The sequence below is a fragment of the Oxyura jamaicensis genome, chromosome 2 (genome assembly GCF_011077185.1).
Source record: "Oxyura jamaicensis isolate SHBP4307 breed ruddy duck chromosome 2, BPBGC_Ojam_1.0, whole genome shotgun sequence".
In the NCBI taxonomy this organism is placed as follows: domain Eukaryota; kingdom Metazoa; phylum Chordata; class Aves; order Anseriformes; family Anatidae; genus Oxyura; species Oxyura jamaicensis.
In genome coordinates this window covers 137,556,899-137,574,349 of record NC_048894.1, presented here as the reverse complement: position 1 = coordinate 137,574,349, position 17,451 = coordinate 137,556,899, and the positions used below count along the sequence as shown (strand labels likewise).

Sequence of the window (17,451 nt, the reverse complement as noted above, 5' to 3'; positions counted from 1 at the left end):
GATGTATAATCATGATTAGGAAAAATGTTCTTTTGTAAAATATACTATCTAATTCTGGTTTTGCTGTCCTAATCCTTAGGACAAGACCTATGTAAAATCTCTAATCCTGAAGTGTCTAATTCAGACTGTGACACAGCTTGTGGCCCTCTGCAGTGTACCGCACTTTTCCTAATTGCTGCTTTTCAGGTGCTACCTGCGTATTGCTGTTCCACTGAGGTAACCCCTTTACTAATACCCCTCTCCAGATGTGATTATTGCTTCCAGGAGATCCAAACAGGCTTCCAGCCAGAAATCAGACCCACTGTTGGATTTCCAAATGCAAGTCTAAGCAGTGACCGTAGAAGGGTACATGAAACTTGTTTGGAAAGACATTTTTTCCCTGCATGAACAGAAGTGTGGAGACTTGCATTATTTCACAGCAGCTCCCCAGCTTTCAGCTTTGTGCTTGAGGTGTCCACAAGTGTTGTGCCAGTACTCCACCAGAGCAGGTGACCGCCAGCAAGGATCCTTACCTCTTGGCCAATATAGGTTTTTACCACTCCGTACCCACTTGCTAAACTTCATTATGGCTGAGCCAGCATCAGGGGGCACAGATCCTCTTCCCACTACTCACAGTCCTTGTCCCTGGTAGTCCTTGTCAGAGGCCCTAACATACCCATGCTCCTCTGGAAGGAAATTTAGATATGTGGGCAGAAGACTGCTTCCAAGGCTATGTAAGATAAGTCAGAATTTATTCAGGGACTGGGACTAGGGGGATCACCATATAACATTGATGCACAAGTTTCTGTGCGCATATAAATCTCAGAGTAAAGGGATCCCATCCTTTAAGTGAAGTGCCTGTAGTTGAACTTTGGCCTCTACTGCTTTGACTACAGCAGAAAACAAGGGTCTAAAAATAAGGAAATGTTTGCCTCTCGGAAATTTTCTGAGCAATTAATCTAAGAATTATTGATGTTTCTAATTTTGTTAGCAGAGGGAGGACCATCAGTCACGCTCAGAAATGCCAACTCTTTGCTGATAAGTCATAAAGTGGTAATAGCTGTTTAATGAAGTTGCCAGAAGAAAGGTTTGCTGCCAAAATCAAGGATATTGCTCTATCTCACTCCTACTCCCTCATCAAGGAAACTTCCAAGAAAATTCTGGCTTTTTTCCAAAGTTGTCGTGTGGGGGGTTTTCTTTTCTCCACCCTCTCCACCCATTTTTTTTTTAATTTTATTTGTGTGTGTGTGTGTGTGTGTGTGCTTGGAAACCAACTCCAAAGCCAACTTTACTGCCAACCTTTTAAAAAATCAGCGGAATGACAAGCTATGGTGATAAAAGGTTTCACAAATCATTCATTATGAGCTCACTGAAACCAGTTCCCATCTGATCACAAATGAATGAACAATGTGTGGGTTTGAACTGTGTTTCTGATATGACGATAGTTACATCTTTCATTTAGATTGAGATCAAATGAATCTTACCAAGTGCTGGGTGGTAAACTCTTGATAAGTGACTGTTTTATCATTCTGTGGAGACTAATATGAAAACATCCCTATTTAAATTTAACAAAGTGACAGATTTTAGAGCACCTTGCATGAAATATATACTGTTTCTTCACGAATGTCTCATTTTCCTAGATCATTCATTAAAAAGCTGTAAGTCTCACAGGGAACATCCTTCATTTAATAAAGAAGAGCAAGTAGAGTATCAGAAGTTATATATATATTTGCATAGCTATTAATTTCTTAATCTTTCTGGGAGGATTCCTTTGGCAATTCATAGGAGGATCCCTGCCTTGCTCACTGATTTAAGTGACTTTCCAGTGAAGTCATTAGAACATTAAGATATGAGACATGTTTGGTGGAACAGGATGTGCTTTAATTATTGAATAAGCAATTTGTATGGTGATTTTATATGGCACTTTACAAACAGTGGACTGATTCTTCGGCGTTTGTGCTGTTTCTAAGCAGTGGATCTTCAGGGATTTTCATAACATTGGTAGCAGAAGAGATAATTAGGAAATGTTCGATGCCTGAAATGAGTGGAAATATGGAGTGTTCAGGAAGTGGGACTGGGACAGAAATTATTGGTGAAGATGTGTAAAGGAGAATTGTCAGCTAAAGATATTCTAAGGACATTTTAAAAGCCATATGTTGCCAACAGCAAAGGGGAGATGTTTCCAGTATGAGGCCTTTATTTTTATAGGGCATGACACTGAGAATGCCAGAAGTCAAGGTTACTGTAGAAAGAAGATTCTGGGGGGCACACAGCAAGAAAATAATCTGGAATTAATAGGGCCAGAGATTGAGATCTCTATTGGTGAGATTATGATAGCATAAATGCATATATCTCTGAATGGTTCTGAGTTATTGACCCTCATGTAACTAATAAATCTTCCATTAGCCACAGGCAAAAATATTTTATTAGAATTAGTGTTTCTCACACTTGCTACCACTTCTTTCAGTGTCTGAAAATTATTATTTCCCAGGAAAAGAAATCAGATCAGCAATACATGAATTTCTAATCAAATGTTTGTGATGACACTGTAAAGAGTTCAGAAAATGCTGGTACTCTACCATTAAGACAAAAGCAGCAAGATGAAATTATGGTAGATGAAGTGGTAATAGTTTGCAGGGAATCGGATACAGAATAGGACTTCCCTACCTACTTCTTTTAGATAACTTCATTAGAGGTTGTGCTATAGATAACCTCCTTCCAAACTTTCCAAACCCCGCTGCTTTGGTCACAACATACTTCATTTTTAGGATACTGTTTCTAAACACTGCATGTTGTGGGAATCACTAATACCCAGAAATATTTGTAGTGGGAATAGAAAAACATAGGAAATAGAGAAAAAGTGAAAAGAAATTATATGACATGGACATTTTCAAAGATAATAGAAAATGTAAGTATGATGTGTTTTATTCTAAGGAGCTAAGAAATATCCCAGAAAAGTAAGAGATAAGGGAAAAAGAAAAATTAAATCTCAAAGAAGGAACAGAGCTTTATACGGTAACACAATAAACAGAACTCTTAGGAAGTGAAAAATGGGTAGAGGTGCTGAAAGTCACTTACAAGAACGGAGAATTGCAAAACGAAATCTCGGAGCAGCTGACATCTTGAGAACAGCAGAGAGGCAAAAACAAACAAGCCTAAAAATGTAATAGGAACAGATTTTTTATTTACTTACAGTCACTAGGAAGTGACAGTTTATTTCATGTTGGATACAGTCTGGTTTTCCTGGAGTTAAACTTCAGAAAGAAGTTTTCTCATTTTGCCACTTCTGCTTTTCAACAATAATAAAAATTTTTGTTCACATGAAAAAAAAAAAAAAAAAAAAAGGTTCATTTGTTTGAAAACAGTTATCTGATGAACTTTGTTTATTTCCTCTGAGGATGTTAATAATGAAGGCAGAAATGCTGTTAACCCATTAATTTGCGGAGGAGTTCATCTTAGTTGAATTTATGAAAAATAATTGTCAGTGATTGCAGAAAGCATTCAAGCATATAATTCAGATATTTCAGTCTAGATTCAGTTCTAGTTGTTATAGTGTTCCTCACTGCAGTTTGTGCAAGGCTATGAACATATAAGTATTTTTTCTTGACTTCTTGCAAGCAAAATTATTTTTGTTTCACTACAGGGAAATGATTGTTATCTGTACTGTGACCATATAATAGATGTCATTACAAGGTTTTCTTCATAAAACAACATCGCTTATATGAGCAGCCACTACCTAAACCACCAGGGTTTTGCCTATTAACAAAAAGTAATAGTAAGAAGATTCAGATTATACAAGCCTGTGCCCATATGTGTGTGAGAGAGATAGACACAGAAGTGCAGCAAATTATTTTTGTACTTAATTTGTAAAATGCTTTCCTATGCCTCTTAAGGGAGTTTGCTTTCCGACCTCCACCATGTTGTTCAAGCTACCAAATTCATTCCTGTTGAGTAATTTCTAAAATCAGGCATCACACTGTTTTGCACGAAACTGCATTCGGGTATGACATGGGTCTGTGTTTTTCACAGCATACCGTCAGGACTGGATGTCATTCTGACTTTCAAAATGAACACAAATCAAAGTCTTCTTCTAGCACCCTTATATATCATACCCAAGATAAGTTTCCCAAAAAGTTAGTACACAAATGGTGCTTGGAGCTGCCAGAGAAAACACTGTCTCCCCGTTAAGCTCCAGTTGTATGCCCACAATCCAGCCCTCCCACATCACCTGCCACATGCCCCGTGGAGTGGGGAGAAACAGATACCACAAAGACACGACACCTAACTGCATCTCGTCCCTCTTTCCATTGCTTGTGTAATGAATGAGGTCCCTGAAGAGGACAAATGAGTACATCTAAGTGAAGTGTCCTCCTCTTTCAAGGACAGGTTATGTTAAATATCTTCTAAAAATGGACACCGAGCTTCTCTAAAAATGGACAGCAAAAGCAGCACAGGCCTCACACCTCGGGCAGTTTTCTTTATGCTGAGATGGCTGTGAAGGACATACCCCGTGCTTTACCCTGGTGGGGTTTTAATTCTGGTCAGGTTGAGTAGAGCCCACATCCCCCTGGTGAGTGTCTTGAGTTATCATCATATTTTTAGGGGGAAAAAAGGAGACACAATCATCAGCAAAGCTAGTTGCATTCTTGTTGACAGGGAACTTTTCAGAGAGCACGGCAAAGTTCATACATTGGGGTGATAGCTGAACTTAGCAATTGGGTTGGGTTGCTGGACTAGCACTGTGTGGTTGGTTTCTTTTTGTTGTGTTTCTTGTTTGTTGTTAGTTTGTTTGTCTGTTTTGTTTGTTTTGTTTTTTGTTTCTATACCTTATCTGTAGAATGAAGAATATATCTAGGAAAACAGAGAAGTGTTTTTTGGGGGAAATAACAGACATTTTCTTAAACGAGAATCAAAATGTTATTTTATTTTGTTGGTGCTGAAGTCCATCATGTCAATATGACTTCTCAAACAGAATTCAAATTATGACTCACCTGAATGAAGTTACAAAACACATAGATTTTTCTTCCTAGTCATGTTCAAAAAATAGGAAATGATCACAGAACAAATATTTTATTTAAATTATCAACTAAAAGCCATTGCAAAATGAAGGTAGCTTGCTGCACTGCAGTTTGGAAAACATTCTAGCTGTTTAAACAAGATCTCTTCAGATGCAGGGGCTGTAGGCTGTGCCATATGTCACGGGGAGGATATTTTCTCATACATTCACAGGAAAATCTTGGGTTTGAATGATGAATTCCTTGAATTTGGCAATGCAGAATGGAGAATAAAAGTGGCTAGCCTCAAACTCCCCTAGACAACTAGGAGCTAGAAACTCGCCATATGTCATTGACTTCCACGAGCTATGCTGAGCAGCAGAATATCACCCTGCTCTACAGAGCTACATACTGCCCTAAGTCATTAATACAAAGCAGATGGCTTTGTTGTTGATTAGAGCTGGTTAGAATCTGAAATTCCCATTCCACAGGAAACTTTGACATTTATATTTATTTTCACTACAAATCGGAACAAAACATCAAAATTTCCCGGTGGGATGGAAGTTAAAAATGATTTGGAAACACTGAGTTATTTCATTGCACTGGTAATAAATTGTTTTCTCAATAATGTCAAAGCCATTGTAATACTAAAATTAACATCTAAAATGAGTGTCAAAAAAAATTAATAAGATAAAGTCACACTGAAACTTTACGCTTTGTTAAAAGTAAAGTTGATAAATGAAATGATTAATTCTGACATTTTTCCAGAATTCATTTTCCTCAGTGTGACACATTTCCAGAAAACATTTAGATTTCAACTAAGCTGCATTATTTGATGGAAATGGGTTCTACTGAAAAAAATGTTCCCCCAGTGCTGCTCAGAGGCTCATCTTGAGAATACAAGGACGTAAAAATTCTCAGAAATGACATGCACAATGAAAAAAATTAATGCTTTCTCTGCAGTTTAAAAATCTTATTTGAAAACTGTTCTCAAAAATTCTTACAATTCCTACAAAATTCCTTTAGTTATAAATGTCATCTCTTACTTAAGTCTGTTGAGTTCAGGAACACTTGACAGTGCTAGGTGCTGGACAAGTCATCCCTGGCATGGACATTCATATTCATGAACTTGTAAACTTCAACATTAACTTGGAGCATCTTGTTTCCATCTCCTAACAAGGTTCTGGTCATGGCTGCCAAAACCTCCCACTCCCATTCTCCTCTTGCTGACTTTCCCTGAGAAAGTTCCACTAAATTTCTTCAATATGGAACAAAAACTCATGGTTGTTCTCCAGGTAGAAACCTCCACCATCATTCCTTTCCCTATCACAGGAACATCTTTATAAATATCCAGTTTGCCAGTTAATGGCTCAGTTTTTTTCAATATCATGCTTTCATTTTATCTGTCAACACCAAGTCTCTGCTGTGGGATAGAAGACCATCTGTTAGCAATTTTTTTAAGGGTAGAGTAAGCACAAATGTCTCTCTTTGGGAGTCACATGTTATTTATTTACAAAGATTTTTTTAAAAAAAAATCAAGATCATGAATTCACATCAGCTTCTCATGTTACTTTGTGCAACAGTAGCTTTCTGCTTTAGTTTCCACTACCTTCCACCAAGGTATTGCATATAAGGTTACATAAAGGGACTGAACGAGATGTAGGACAGATTAGAAACCTGATAAAGTTGCTGCTAGATGAATTCGATGACTGGTCTGCTTGGGTGCATTGAGGAGGATTATGTTACTAACCATGAGAGCCTTACACAATGGGGAGAAGCACTTCAGAAGAGAGGAGAATAAACTATGTTTGACATAGCTGGAGCTGTGAGTATCAGGATAAAGACAAATTACAGTGAGGCAGACATGTAGGAAGGTTGGATTTTCTAAAGCACTCAGGCCCTTGTTAGGTACCAAAATAAATGGTGTGATTTTCTGGGAGAAAATCCCGGAGAATTTGAGAAGCTGCCTATTATGCAGGTGCCCAAATGGAAGATGTATTTCTTTTGAGAAGCCTGAATTAAATTGTGGGTGCTGAGCAGTTGAACAACGTGACCTCAAGCATTTTAGAAAACATAGTCCTGAAAGGGATTGTTAAACAAAGAAACTTCATGCTCCTGAGCTGGTCTCATGATAGAAGACAAAATCACTGTAGAAAATGTTGGCCATTTGGATCTTGATATAGGGTCTCCTTTTGAACGAATGCTGCTAGATAAAGTCACCCCCAGCTGGAATGGGCTGAGAGATTTTGCCAGCTCCCCTGTGGCTAACTCAACACCAGTGTTTATAAATGCTGTGCATAGTGAGACAGTTGAATGCAGCAAAAGCTGGCAAAGCATCCTTGTAAGGATGGATGGCCTCATGTACTGCAGTAGCAAAGTCTCTGCTGTCCTTTATCTTAAAATATTAGGCAAAGTTAGACACACTTCTACAAAAATGCTCTTTCTGTAGAGTTTGAAAAATCAAATATATATGAATGTGTATCTAATTCACAGGAGTCATCTCGAGTCTGCCAAGACAAAGAGTTAGTCATTTTAAAGACCCTAGATGGTTCTACCTAGGATTAATGAAAAAAAAATGTTTTGGGGTTTTTGTTATTGATGTTTTACAAGACCTATGGTAAACTGTTGTTCCTCAACTCTCTATAAAATAGTAACCATGAACCAAAAAAAGCATGTGCACCTTGTCACGATTGTTGTTGTAGTGAGCTCTTAAAGAATGAGGAAGAAATGAAATGGCGAGACCCTTTGGGAGCTTGGGAAGAGGGCTTAAAATGTGTGTGAGTTCTTCCCCTTTTACCTGCTTTCTGCTATCTTATCTCCTTATTTCTCACTAAGCAGAACATTACTTTCAAGCTGTTCTGGGTGGGTGAAGCTTTTGCTGGGTGGCCCGAGGGGATGACTAACTAGCACTTACTGCATTATTTTTCACACTGCTCATAGAGTGATGGGTCCCTCCTCAGTTTCCAAAGTATTTTGGACAAAGCCCAGGCACTGAGCAAGTCTGGAGGGCCAGACTCCCACCATGTTCACAGGGAAGCATAGAGCCAAGCCTGCTTTTTACACCTTGGAGAGCCACTGTAGGGTTTGGGAAGATTGATTGCTTTACATGTAGTTCCAGCAGTCCCTTTTCTCGCAGCCTTCACTGCCTGTCTGCACCTATGTGAAGACAGAGGCTATACCTTAATTAAGTAGAAAACTTTCCTAAAGAGCTCTCATTGAGCTGCTCTTGAGGTGGTGGAGATTTTGTGCTAAGGGGAGTGACCCCAGCCTGTGTGCTATGACCATGCTCACCGTGCAGCAGCAAGTCGCTGACTGCCGGTAGCTGAAGAGCAGACCTGATTAATGTCCCCAAGCAACCAAAATCTGGTGGGCGGAGATGGAGCAGAAAGGGCCCATTGGGTAGATGTACACCAAGTTTCAATTAGCATGGTTTCACAGGCAAGCTCCGTGAAGCCCTGAATGCAGGGCTTTAAACGGAAAGAATGACTGACTGCAAGAATAATTAATGCACAGTATGCTACTCTGTGCAAATCTGCATAACATGGTCTTTCCCCCCCAGCTCCAATACCAGAAATACTCGTGCCTAGTCATATTTTCCTGTAGCACACACTCAGCCTTGCAGGAAACAGTCTGGAAGCAGAGACCTCCTGAGGCTCAGCAGGCTGAAGCTGCTGCAGTCGTGAGGAGGCATGAGGGCATCAACCTGGTGAATGCTCAGGTCCACAGCATTGCTTGCTGGTCACAAAATGATTCCAGCCTAAACCACGGGCACTGCTGAGAGTACCGTGATGAGCTGTTAGCTAGCATCTCCCACTGATGCTGAAGATCTTGCTAGTTGCATTTATTGACAGGGCAGTGCCTTTCTGCTCCCTTTTCTCTCCTCCACTCCTACTCCAGCCCTCATTGCTAAAATGCGCAAAGGAATTATGATAAAGAGAAATGGGAGACAACATGGAGCAGCTGTAGCATTTCTCTGCCAGGGCAAATCTGCAGGGATAAGAGCCTGGGCTTTTGATGTTCAATACCCGTAAGCGCCTCCAAGTTTGAAACACATGAACCCTGTGCAGCTGCTCCTCCTTGGGCAGCCCACCCTGTTTCAGGCACAGAGCTATAAAGGTTTTGCTTTTATTTCTTACCCTTGGTTTCTCCTGGGGGCTATAGCAGGAAATCAAGGAAAAAGTCAAAGGGGGAAATTAGGGGCACCTTCTGCATGGGAAGGGTCCCCACTGAGGGGGCTTAAGGAGCACAAAGTTTTACACTGTAGAGTATGTTTGAGGCGTTGTGCACTTGTTACACTGCACTGCAAAGCTGTTTACTGCTCTTCCTTCTGAATATTCATAGGAGAATGTCAGATTTTTTAAAATGAATCTTGCTTGTGGATTTTATCCATTTTTTTGCCATTTGCCAATAAAATCAGACAAATTGAGGGTGGCAAGACTGAAAATTTTACTCTGCATGTGTTTTTCTAAGTCTCTGTGTGATTTTTTAATGTTTGGTTTCCTTTCAAAAATATGTTCTGAGTTGCTGCTTTAAAAAAAATTAAATAAAAGCCTTCCCTGGCAAGCACCACCATGCTGGTTACTCAGATGAACCTCTGAAAACGAACTAGAAATGGCCAGAAGGAAGCAAGGTGGCTGCTTCCAAGAGCCTGCGGGTTTCTGTAGAGCTGAGAAGAAAAATCTCCTGATGAGGCCGTGCATGTGCATCATGGCAGGAAGCTGAGCAACGGGAGAAGTTGTTCTGCCCGGTGCTGTCACAGCTCTGACCAAAAGCACGATGTCCCACGAGTGGGGAAAGCAAAAGAAAAAAGAAAGAAAAAAAATAAAATAAAATAAAAAAAAAAATGAAGAGACCCGGCTGAGAGGCAGCTCTGAGGTTCTGAGCATCAGGAGCTCCAAGGAGCTCAGTGAATGTCCACAGCCTGGGGCCTGCAGAGGTCACTGGACAATCCGGGCCTCACTGGAGAGCTACAAGATGACAAGGACATGCCACCTTCCCTGGACAACCCGAGATGACAAGCCATGCCTTGCCCACCGGCTGTTGGGCCTGCATGGGTTATCAGCCCACGCCAAATCAGCGTTCCTGCCATGGGAAGCAGTACGCACAGATAGGGGGAAAACGTGTCGTTTTAGATAGCTGCTGCCTTGAACTGTCCCACTACAGTTTGTACAGTGGTTAGCAGCATTACAGCCTAAAGAAGTAACTGAGCTTAAGAAGGAAACCTAGCTTCTGCACCAGAAAGTGCTCTCAAGGGCCCTGACTCCTGTAACCAGGCACCCCTTCCCTGTGTGTTGGGGCACTGACAAGGAGCAGCCATGGATGTCTGTGGAGCTGCAGAAGGCCAGAGAAATGAGCTTTTGGATCCCCACGCGCTGTGCTGTGGAGGCTGGCATGCAGTGGCAGGAGATGACTGTCAGTGGGTAGGACATGAAAGCTGTTGCGGAGTGATGCTTTTATCCCACTCAGCTCTCAGCTCTTTCCAGCTGCTGGCAGGAGCTGCTTCGGCTGCCTGGCAGACACTGAAATACCACCACCACTATTCTCAAGGAAGTTCTCAAATTAGGTGTTAGAAATGTAAAGACAGCATCGTCCCGTAAGTGGTTTTTTTCTTGGAAACAGATCAGACTGTGTGTATAATAAACCAAGAAGTGGCAGTTTCCGAAGGCAAACAAAGAGTTGTTCGTCCCTGCTTTCTGTAACATTGCAGAGCCATGCTGCTGGTCAAGCAGGATGGTAGTGGTCTGCCTTCATTTTGACATCTCTATAACCAAGTCTATGGTGTGATTTTTCTCGCTGTCCCCACTGGAAATATACAGGACTTGTGTCTACACTGGTTCTTTACATCCTTCAGATGCTTTCTACTTCACTAGCTACAAACTGCCCAACATTATAAATTTTCCATTTTCAGAGCAACACTTCTCCCCTTAGACAAGAGCCCTTTTTTTTCATTATACTTTTTCTCAGCAGATCCTCCAGGAACTGGAGGGAAAAAAAATAAAAGGAAAGAACGTCTTTATATGATGGGTATCCTTCACGCATCCCACACCACAGCCATTGTTAGAAATGTGTTGCTAGCAGTTGCTTATGTTACAGACAGAAAAAAGAAAATTGATTTATTTTAAAGAAATATGTTAAGGTGCTTCCATTGTATTCACGTGGTGATGGATTAGCTGCATGTCCTGGGCTGTCGTGGTGTCAGCAGGCAGGTGCCCAGCTCCTGAGGGGCAGGCAATATGGTCGCTTTATTGTGAGGTTTCAGATCGAGGTGATAATTGCATGTGAGCGGGAGCAAACTGCTGGCCAGGGACATGGTGCAGAAGAAGAGTTCGTTGCCTTCCTGTCCACCAGGTCTCTCTGCCTGAGGAGAAGGCTGGAGCAGCACTGATGTCCCATCTGTGCCCCAGGGAAAGGCAGCCCAGCAGGAGCAGGTCACTGTTTAATTTATTTATTCTCTTAGGATTGCCACAAAGTGCTGTCTGCCAACAAGTTCTGCCTTCAGTCCCATCTGAAAAATTCCACACTTAGCCCTGATTAGATCTAGCTCTAAACATTTGATTTATGGAGCATCCCCTGTGACATTTCCTACAATAACCAGCAAACAGATTCTTCCCACGGCAACCACACAGCAGTGACACTTCACCTTATGATCTTCTGTTGGCTGAAATGGTATGGACTCTTCAAGCCATAAAGGCATCAACAACACCTTTTACCAATGTTTTCCTCAGAAATAAGACATTAATATTTTTGTATGTCACGTTGACCCACAGAAGTCATTCATGTACATTACGTCCAGCACCATTGTATTACAAGAAGAAACTGGTGCAGAAATGTAATTACACATAATTGTTAAAAAATAATTTATCTTTGTTTTGTATACCTCCAGCATTTGTTTTTCAGAATTGTCAATGTTTTACTTTGCAGTTGCGATTGCCATTCACTACTTACATTCGCTACTTCTTGCTCTATTATAATGTCTAACAATTTATTATATTTCTGAAAGATCTACGAGAGGTGATAAATTGTGGAAAAAACGCCTAAGATAAGATCCAATTTTATTTCACCCTTTGTATTTATTGCTGCCATTGCTAACTGAAAGTCTCTTAGCTCACTGTACTCTGACCATAATCCAATCTGTCCTGAAGAGGCCGGCAGCAGAGTATGAAGTGATTATAAGGATCTTCAAGTGTCCTCAAGGATTTTCTGTACTTGGACTGCAAAAGCATTTTGATCTGTTGTTGATAGAATGGGCACAATAAATCCCATCGTTATTGTTCCTAGAACACCAGCTATTAATAATGAACAATTTGGAGGGCAAAGACCATAATGCATATTCAGCACAAGTGTACTCAGGAATAATACCACAGCTTTTGACTGTGTTGCCTGGAATCACGGTGGCTATGAATTTCATCCCCTTTCTGCAAGCCACGTATGATTGGTTCTCCCTTTGTGCCTGGAAAACAGATTTTTCTCATCGTGATGTTTTGCTGTTACCAACAAAAGGCACTGTGTTCTGTTATTCTTTATTTTTATAAAAATATGTTGCACCTGCAGCCATGTGAAGCTATGAATGCACCATTTTTTGGACTGAAGCACATCACCTTTGGCTGCCTCATGAAGGCCGGAGACTTAACACTACCCCACGATTTTGTGTTTCATAAGACTCTGGACTGGAAGGGCACAGGCTGAGTTTTGCATTTTCCAGTGTTTGAGGTATTAAAAAGCAGAGAGGGATTGCATTGCTGATGCCAGCTCCCTCCTACTGCAGCTGGCTTGCGAGTGATTCAGAGACCTTCCCTTCCTCCTCTCACCCCCTGAAAAGCGTGCGGCCCCGGGGCTATGGAGCAGTGGCAGGCCGTGGGCGTGGGGAGCTGCTAAAAGCTGTGGGGATTGTGCTCCTTGCTTTTTGTTAAACTGGTGCTGCTTGAAACCAAGCCTTGACACTTCACTTGCCCAGGTGCTTTTGTATCCTGCTGGCAGAGCCTGCTCCTGCCGTTCCTTTTAGCCTAAACCCTTCTAATGCGGTCCATTTGCTCAGCTCACCCCCGGGTTGTTTATTGTGGACCCCATCCAATGCCAGCTGAAGGCAACGCAACCCTCAGCTGCCTCGGCAGCTGTTGGAAAGGGTCTCTGAAACTGGGACATTTTTGCCATTTTCAGGGTATTAAGAGCTTGGATGATTTATAAACCACACAGTAGGCTTTCGTCAGGAAGAAAGGCAACAGAAAAAAATACCTTTGAGGTGGCATCTTCCACTCTCCAGGTGGTTTAGAGATGTTATGGGAGGAAAAGACATCATTTGGATTAAGGTAGTCATCCAGGCCCCTGAAATGTCCAGGAGATGGAGAAGCTCCCAGCAGGCAGGCCTCTCACCCCTGTCAGCCTCCCCGTGGGCAGGGGAGCCTGTTCTCCATCACAGACATCTAGCTTCCAGCCAGACATGGATCCCGTGAGGCACGGCCAGACCTAGGATGGATCCCCCCATTTTACCTTTGAGAAATACAGCTTTTGGATTGTTGTGGTTCAAGAACACGTGAGAATAAGAAGGCAGTCTTCTTATTGCTGGGGGGGTGTTCAAATTCACCTTGTGAGAAGTTCAGCTTCTCACCACAGGAAACAATTAACATCAGTCAGGGGGAGCCTCAATTTCTCCCTCAATTTCTTTCTTTTTTTCTCTATTTAAAGTATTACCTTGATCTAGAAAGAACATTTTACCGGATGTTCATTTGCCACACTAGACATCGTTCATAAATCCATCTCTGCAACTCAAAGACTCAGTTCTGACAACAGCGTGGGAGTCTTGTATAAATTGCAATTCTGCTTAAGTTGTCCATACATCAGATTTCAGTGGTGACTGTCATTCCCATGATAAATTCTCAGGCAGGTTTCTGTCGATAAAGCGTAGCTTCCCACAGTTCAGGTACAATGCTAAGCTTCCAGTAAAACTGATGATGCTGGCTTTTGGAGCCAATGCACTCACGCCCCTAAACTTAAAACCCAAAGGGCATCAATTGTTAGTAAATCTGCTGCACAATGTGATATGTAGCAACCTGCCTTAAATAAAACAGAACTAGGGTGATTTAACTGAAACAGTGGAGATAAAAGCTGTATCCAAGAATATTTCTTAATTGTTAAGTGAAATGAATTTCCAGTTTTGTTGTCTGGGTATTTTTTTTTCTAAAAGCCATGACCACCCAGATCACTATTATTCAATTATAGCTTCAATTTATAGCTATGAGGAGAATTTAAAAAAAAGAAAAAAAAAAAATAGTTTGGGGTGGGGGAATCCACCATTGATAAAATCTTTCCAGATTTTATCTGCATTTGAACTGAAATGAGAATTGGTCCCTGCCAAACAGAAGAGGCAATTTATGGGTTGCTCCGATTGACTCCGGCTATAAAGACGTGCCTAGAAGGGCTTTGGATTTCCTCATTTCAATACACACTGCAGATGCACTCTGATCTTATTTTGAAGCAGGACCAAGCAAAAGTAATCTTCTGCAGCAGCCTGGTTTCAGCCAGGGGTATAAAAAACGGCATCTCCTTCGGGTGAGGTCCCTGAGTTATCTGTGTGCCCCGGCTGGAGGCTGTGCCACAGCACACGGCTGCCAGTCAGCCTACTGCTTGCAACAGCCATTGCTTACAGCGTGATTTTAAAAACGAAAAAAGGATATTTATAGGATTTATTATAGGATAAATTCAACATAATTACAGTTCTCCAGACTGTGAAAAGGTAATGTAAATAACATTAGGTCAGTTAGCTTTTTCAGAGTATGCTTGTAGTGGGGTACACATCCCAGAGTTTCGGTTGATTCCCAAGTGTGAATTGTCATCAGAAAACTCCAGCACATTGTCCTTCTACAACCTCCAAACTAATTGTTATTAATATTTACAAACATTAATAATTACTATAATTTAAATGAAGTTGTTTTTCCTCTGCAGGTAATATTTTGACACCAATATGGGAAAGCAAAACAGCAAGCTACGCCCTGAAGTCATGCAAGATTTGCTAGAAAGTACAGACTTTACAGAACACGAGATCCAGGAGTGGTACAAAGGCTTCTTGAGAGACTGTCCAAGTGGACACTTATCTATGGAGGAGTTTAAAAAAATATATGGGAACTTTTTCCCTTATGGGGACGCTTCTAAGTTTGCGGAACATGTATTCCGCACTTTTGACGCCAACGGAGACGGAACAATAGATTTCAGAGAATTCATCATAGCCTTGAGCGTAACGTCGAGAGGTAAACTGGAGCAGAAGTTGAAGTGGGCATTCAGCATGTACGACCTTGATGGGAACGGCTACATCAGCAAGTCAGAGATGCTGGAAATCGTGCAGGTACGTGCTGCTCAGAGGCACCCCTTCGCCTCCCTCGTTCCAGAAGGAAGCCGCAACGAGAGCTGAGTGAAAGGCTCTGGCTGCATCTGGGGGGTTATGTTCTAGGTTCTCTGTCTAGTGCTTGAATATAAAATGTTATTTCATTTGGCAAAGGTTTTGTCGCAATTCATACTACAGCATTTGATATCCAAGGTAGTTTTTTTTTCTGAACAACATGCTGCATGGGAAGCTCTCCTTCAGGAACTCTGCTGGGATGGAGCACAGCAGCTAGCATGATGATCATTGTGGTTCTGTCCCCTGGGAAATCACTGTCAAGGAATTACAATTAATTACAGCTGAACAGTTGAACCAAGTATCTTAGATTAACCAGGTTTTCTACTTTTAAGGAAAGCAGGCTCCCTCTACAAGAAATTCACTTTGAAACCACGTTACTATTAACAGCCACCTCACATATTTTAAAACATATCTGTCTGTTTAATTCCAGCAAGGTCTGCATACTTAATGCTGTACTAGCTATCTTCATATTAACTTGCCAGTATAGATAAACCTTATCTGGGTAGATGATGATTCCCTTCTCGGCTTCTTTGGATGCATTTCCTTGTGCTGTTAGTAGGAGTCCCACCTCATTTTGTCTTCCTCTAACATGTTTTCACCCTCGAGGCACATCACTCTACTGAAAGCTTTAAAACATTTTTGGTACGGTAGTGTATTTACACAGCTTGAGTCTGTGTAAAGCAGTAACATAGAAGGGAAAAAAAAAAAAAAAGAAAAAAATAAAAAAAAAAAGGCTGTTATCAAGATTTTTTATTTCATGGGGGATTTTGCCATGCTAGCTATGCATTGTATTATTCAGATTTATATTTGTGCTGGACAGGAAGCGAAAGGAATGCACACAAATTACAGTCCATGATGGCGGCAAGCTGCTTGTATGGAATCAGTTTAATGCGTGGTGCCCTTGTCTTTTCATCAGGGCACTTCTGTGTCCTCCAAACAGTAACAAACACCAGCACTCACGCTGCTTTGGTAAGAGCAGATACATGTCCCAGCTGCAACTGTAGGGTTGTTGCGTTGTCTTTCACATTTTATTTTGCATTCTTGTATCTGGGTTAAGAAGCAGGACTGCACTGAGCTGCAGACACCTCCCTGTCTGAGTGTCATGACAGACTCCATGGAATATTTGCATTAGAAGATGCTCTGTTCCTTACAAATCTTCCACTCCCCCGGGCAGGGTAAACAGGCTGCCAGTTATTGTTTTTCTAGTTTTATTTCTCCTTATGAGAAAAAAAAAAAAAAAAAAAAAACTAGACAAACCAAACAAACAACCATAAAACACAAAGAGAATCCCCAAAGAACCAACAAAGCACAAAGCAAAGACAGGGGAGCCCAGCCCAGGCAAGTGTCTGCTCCTCAGGAGAAGGCGCCTCAAAGACTGCAGGACCCCTTGCTGCTGACAAGTATTTCGGGAAGGCCTGAGCGCTCGATGGCAGCATAAACCCCCAAGATCAGAAGGTTTACAAATACAAAGGACGAGCCCACAAATGTGTTTGTGTCAAGTTTAATGAGAACATCAATGGCTGAGATCTCCGCAGTGACCCAAGCAAGGGCCAGCAGAACTGGCAGCTTTTCCCAGTTCCTGCGGATCTGCTCACCAGCGTGTTTAGAGGCCGAAATGCTCAGCCTCCTTCGTCGTCACGTTGGTACCAAATCGTAGCGTTGCCTTTCACAACCACACTGCCATCATGAAACAAAGCTGCAGCAGACGGGTCAGTGCAGGGTGATGTTTTGTCCATCCGTACACCCAACCCAAAGCCACACTTGATGGAAACGATTGTTTTGTTTGTTTCTGAAATCACATTCCTTGCCAGAGAAAGGGGAAAGTCAAATGGACATGCAAGTGTCACAGGGGGGAGCATGTGCAATACTGCCCTGCAAGCTGACCCACTGTCCTGGTGCTCAGGTAGAGCCTCCTGGGGACCAGCCTTTCATCAGACATTTCTGTACCGTGAACAGGCAGGAAAGCTGCCCCTTTCATGAGGCAGTTGGTTTGTAGATCTCACCTTTATCTCTTCTTCCAGTTTTCATGGCCATGCTGATGTTCTTGCATTGCATGGGCCAGCCCCAGCTCCTCCCTGTTGGGTAGGA

The 17,451-nt window shown here is 41.7% G+C and overlaps 1 protein-coding gene across 1 annotated transcript in view; it reads left to right on the top strand.

Moving 5' to 3' along the window:
- Nucleotides 1-17,451, top strand: part of NCALD (neurocalcin delta) — a 45,435-nt gene that overhangs the window by 21,911 nt on the left and 6,073 nt on the right. Inside the window, exon 2 of the mRNA XM_035316887.1 lies at nt 14,913-15,309. Coding sequence (XP_035172778.1) covers nt 14,932-15,309 — 378 coding nt within the window. The 5' untranslated portion in view covers nt 14,913-14,931. The remainder of the gene's footprint in view (nt 1-14,912; nt 15,310-17,451) is intronic.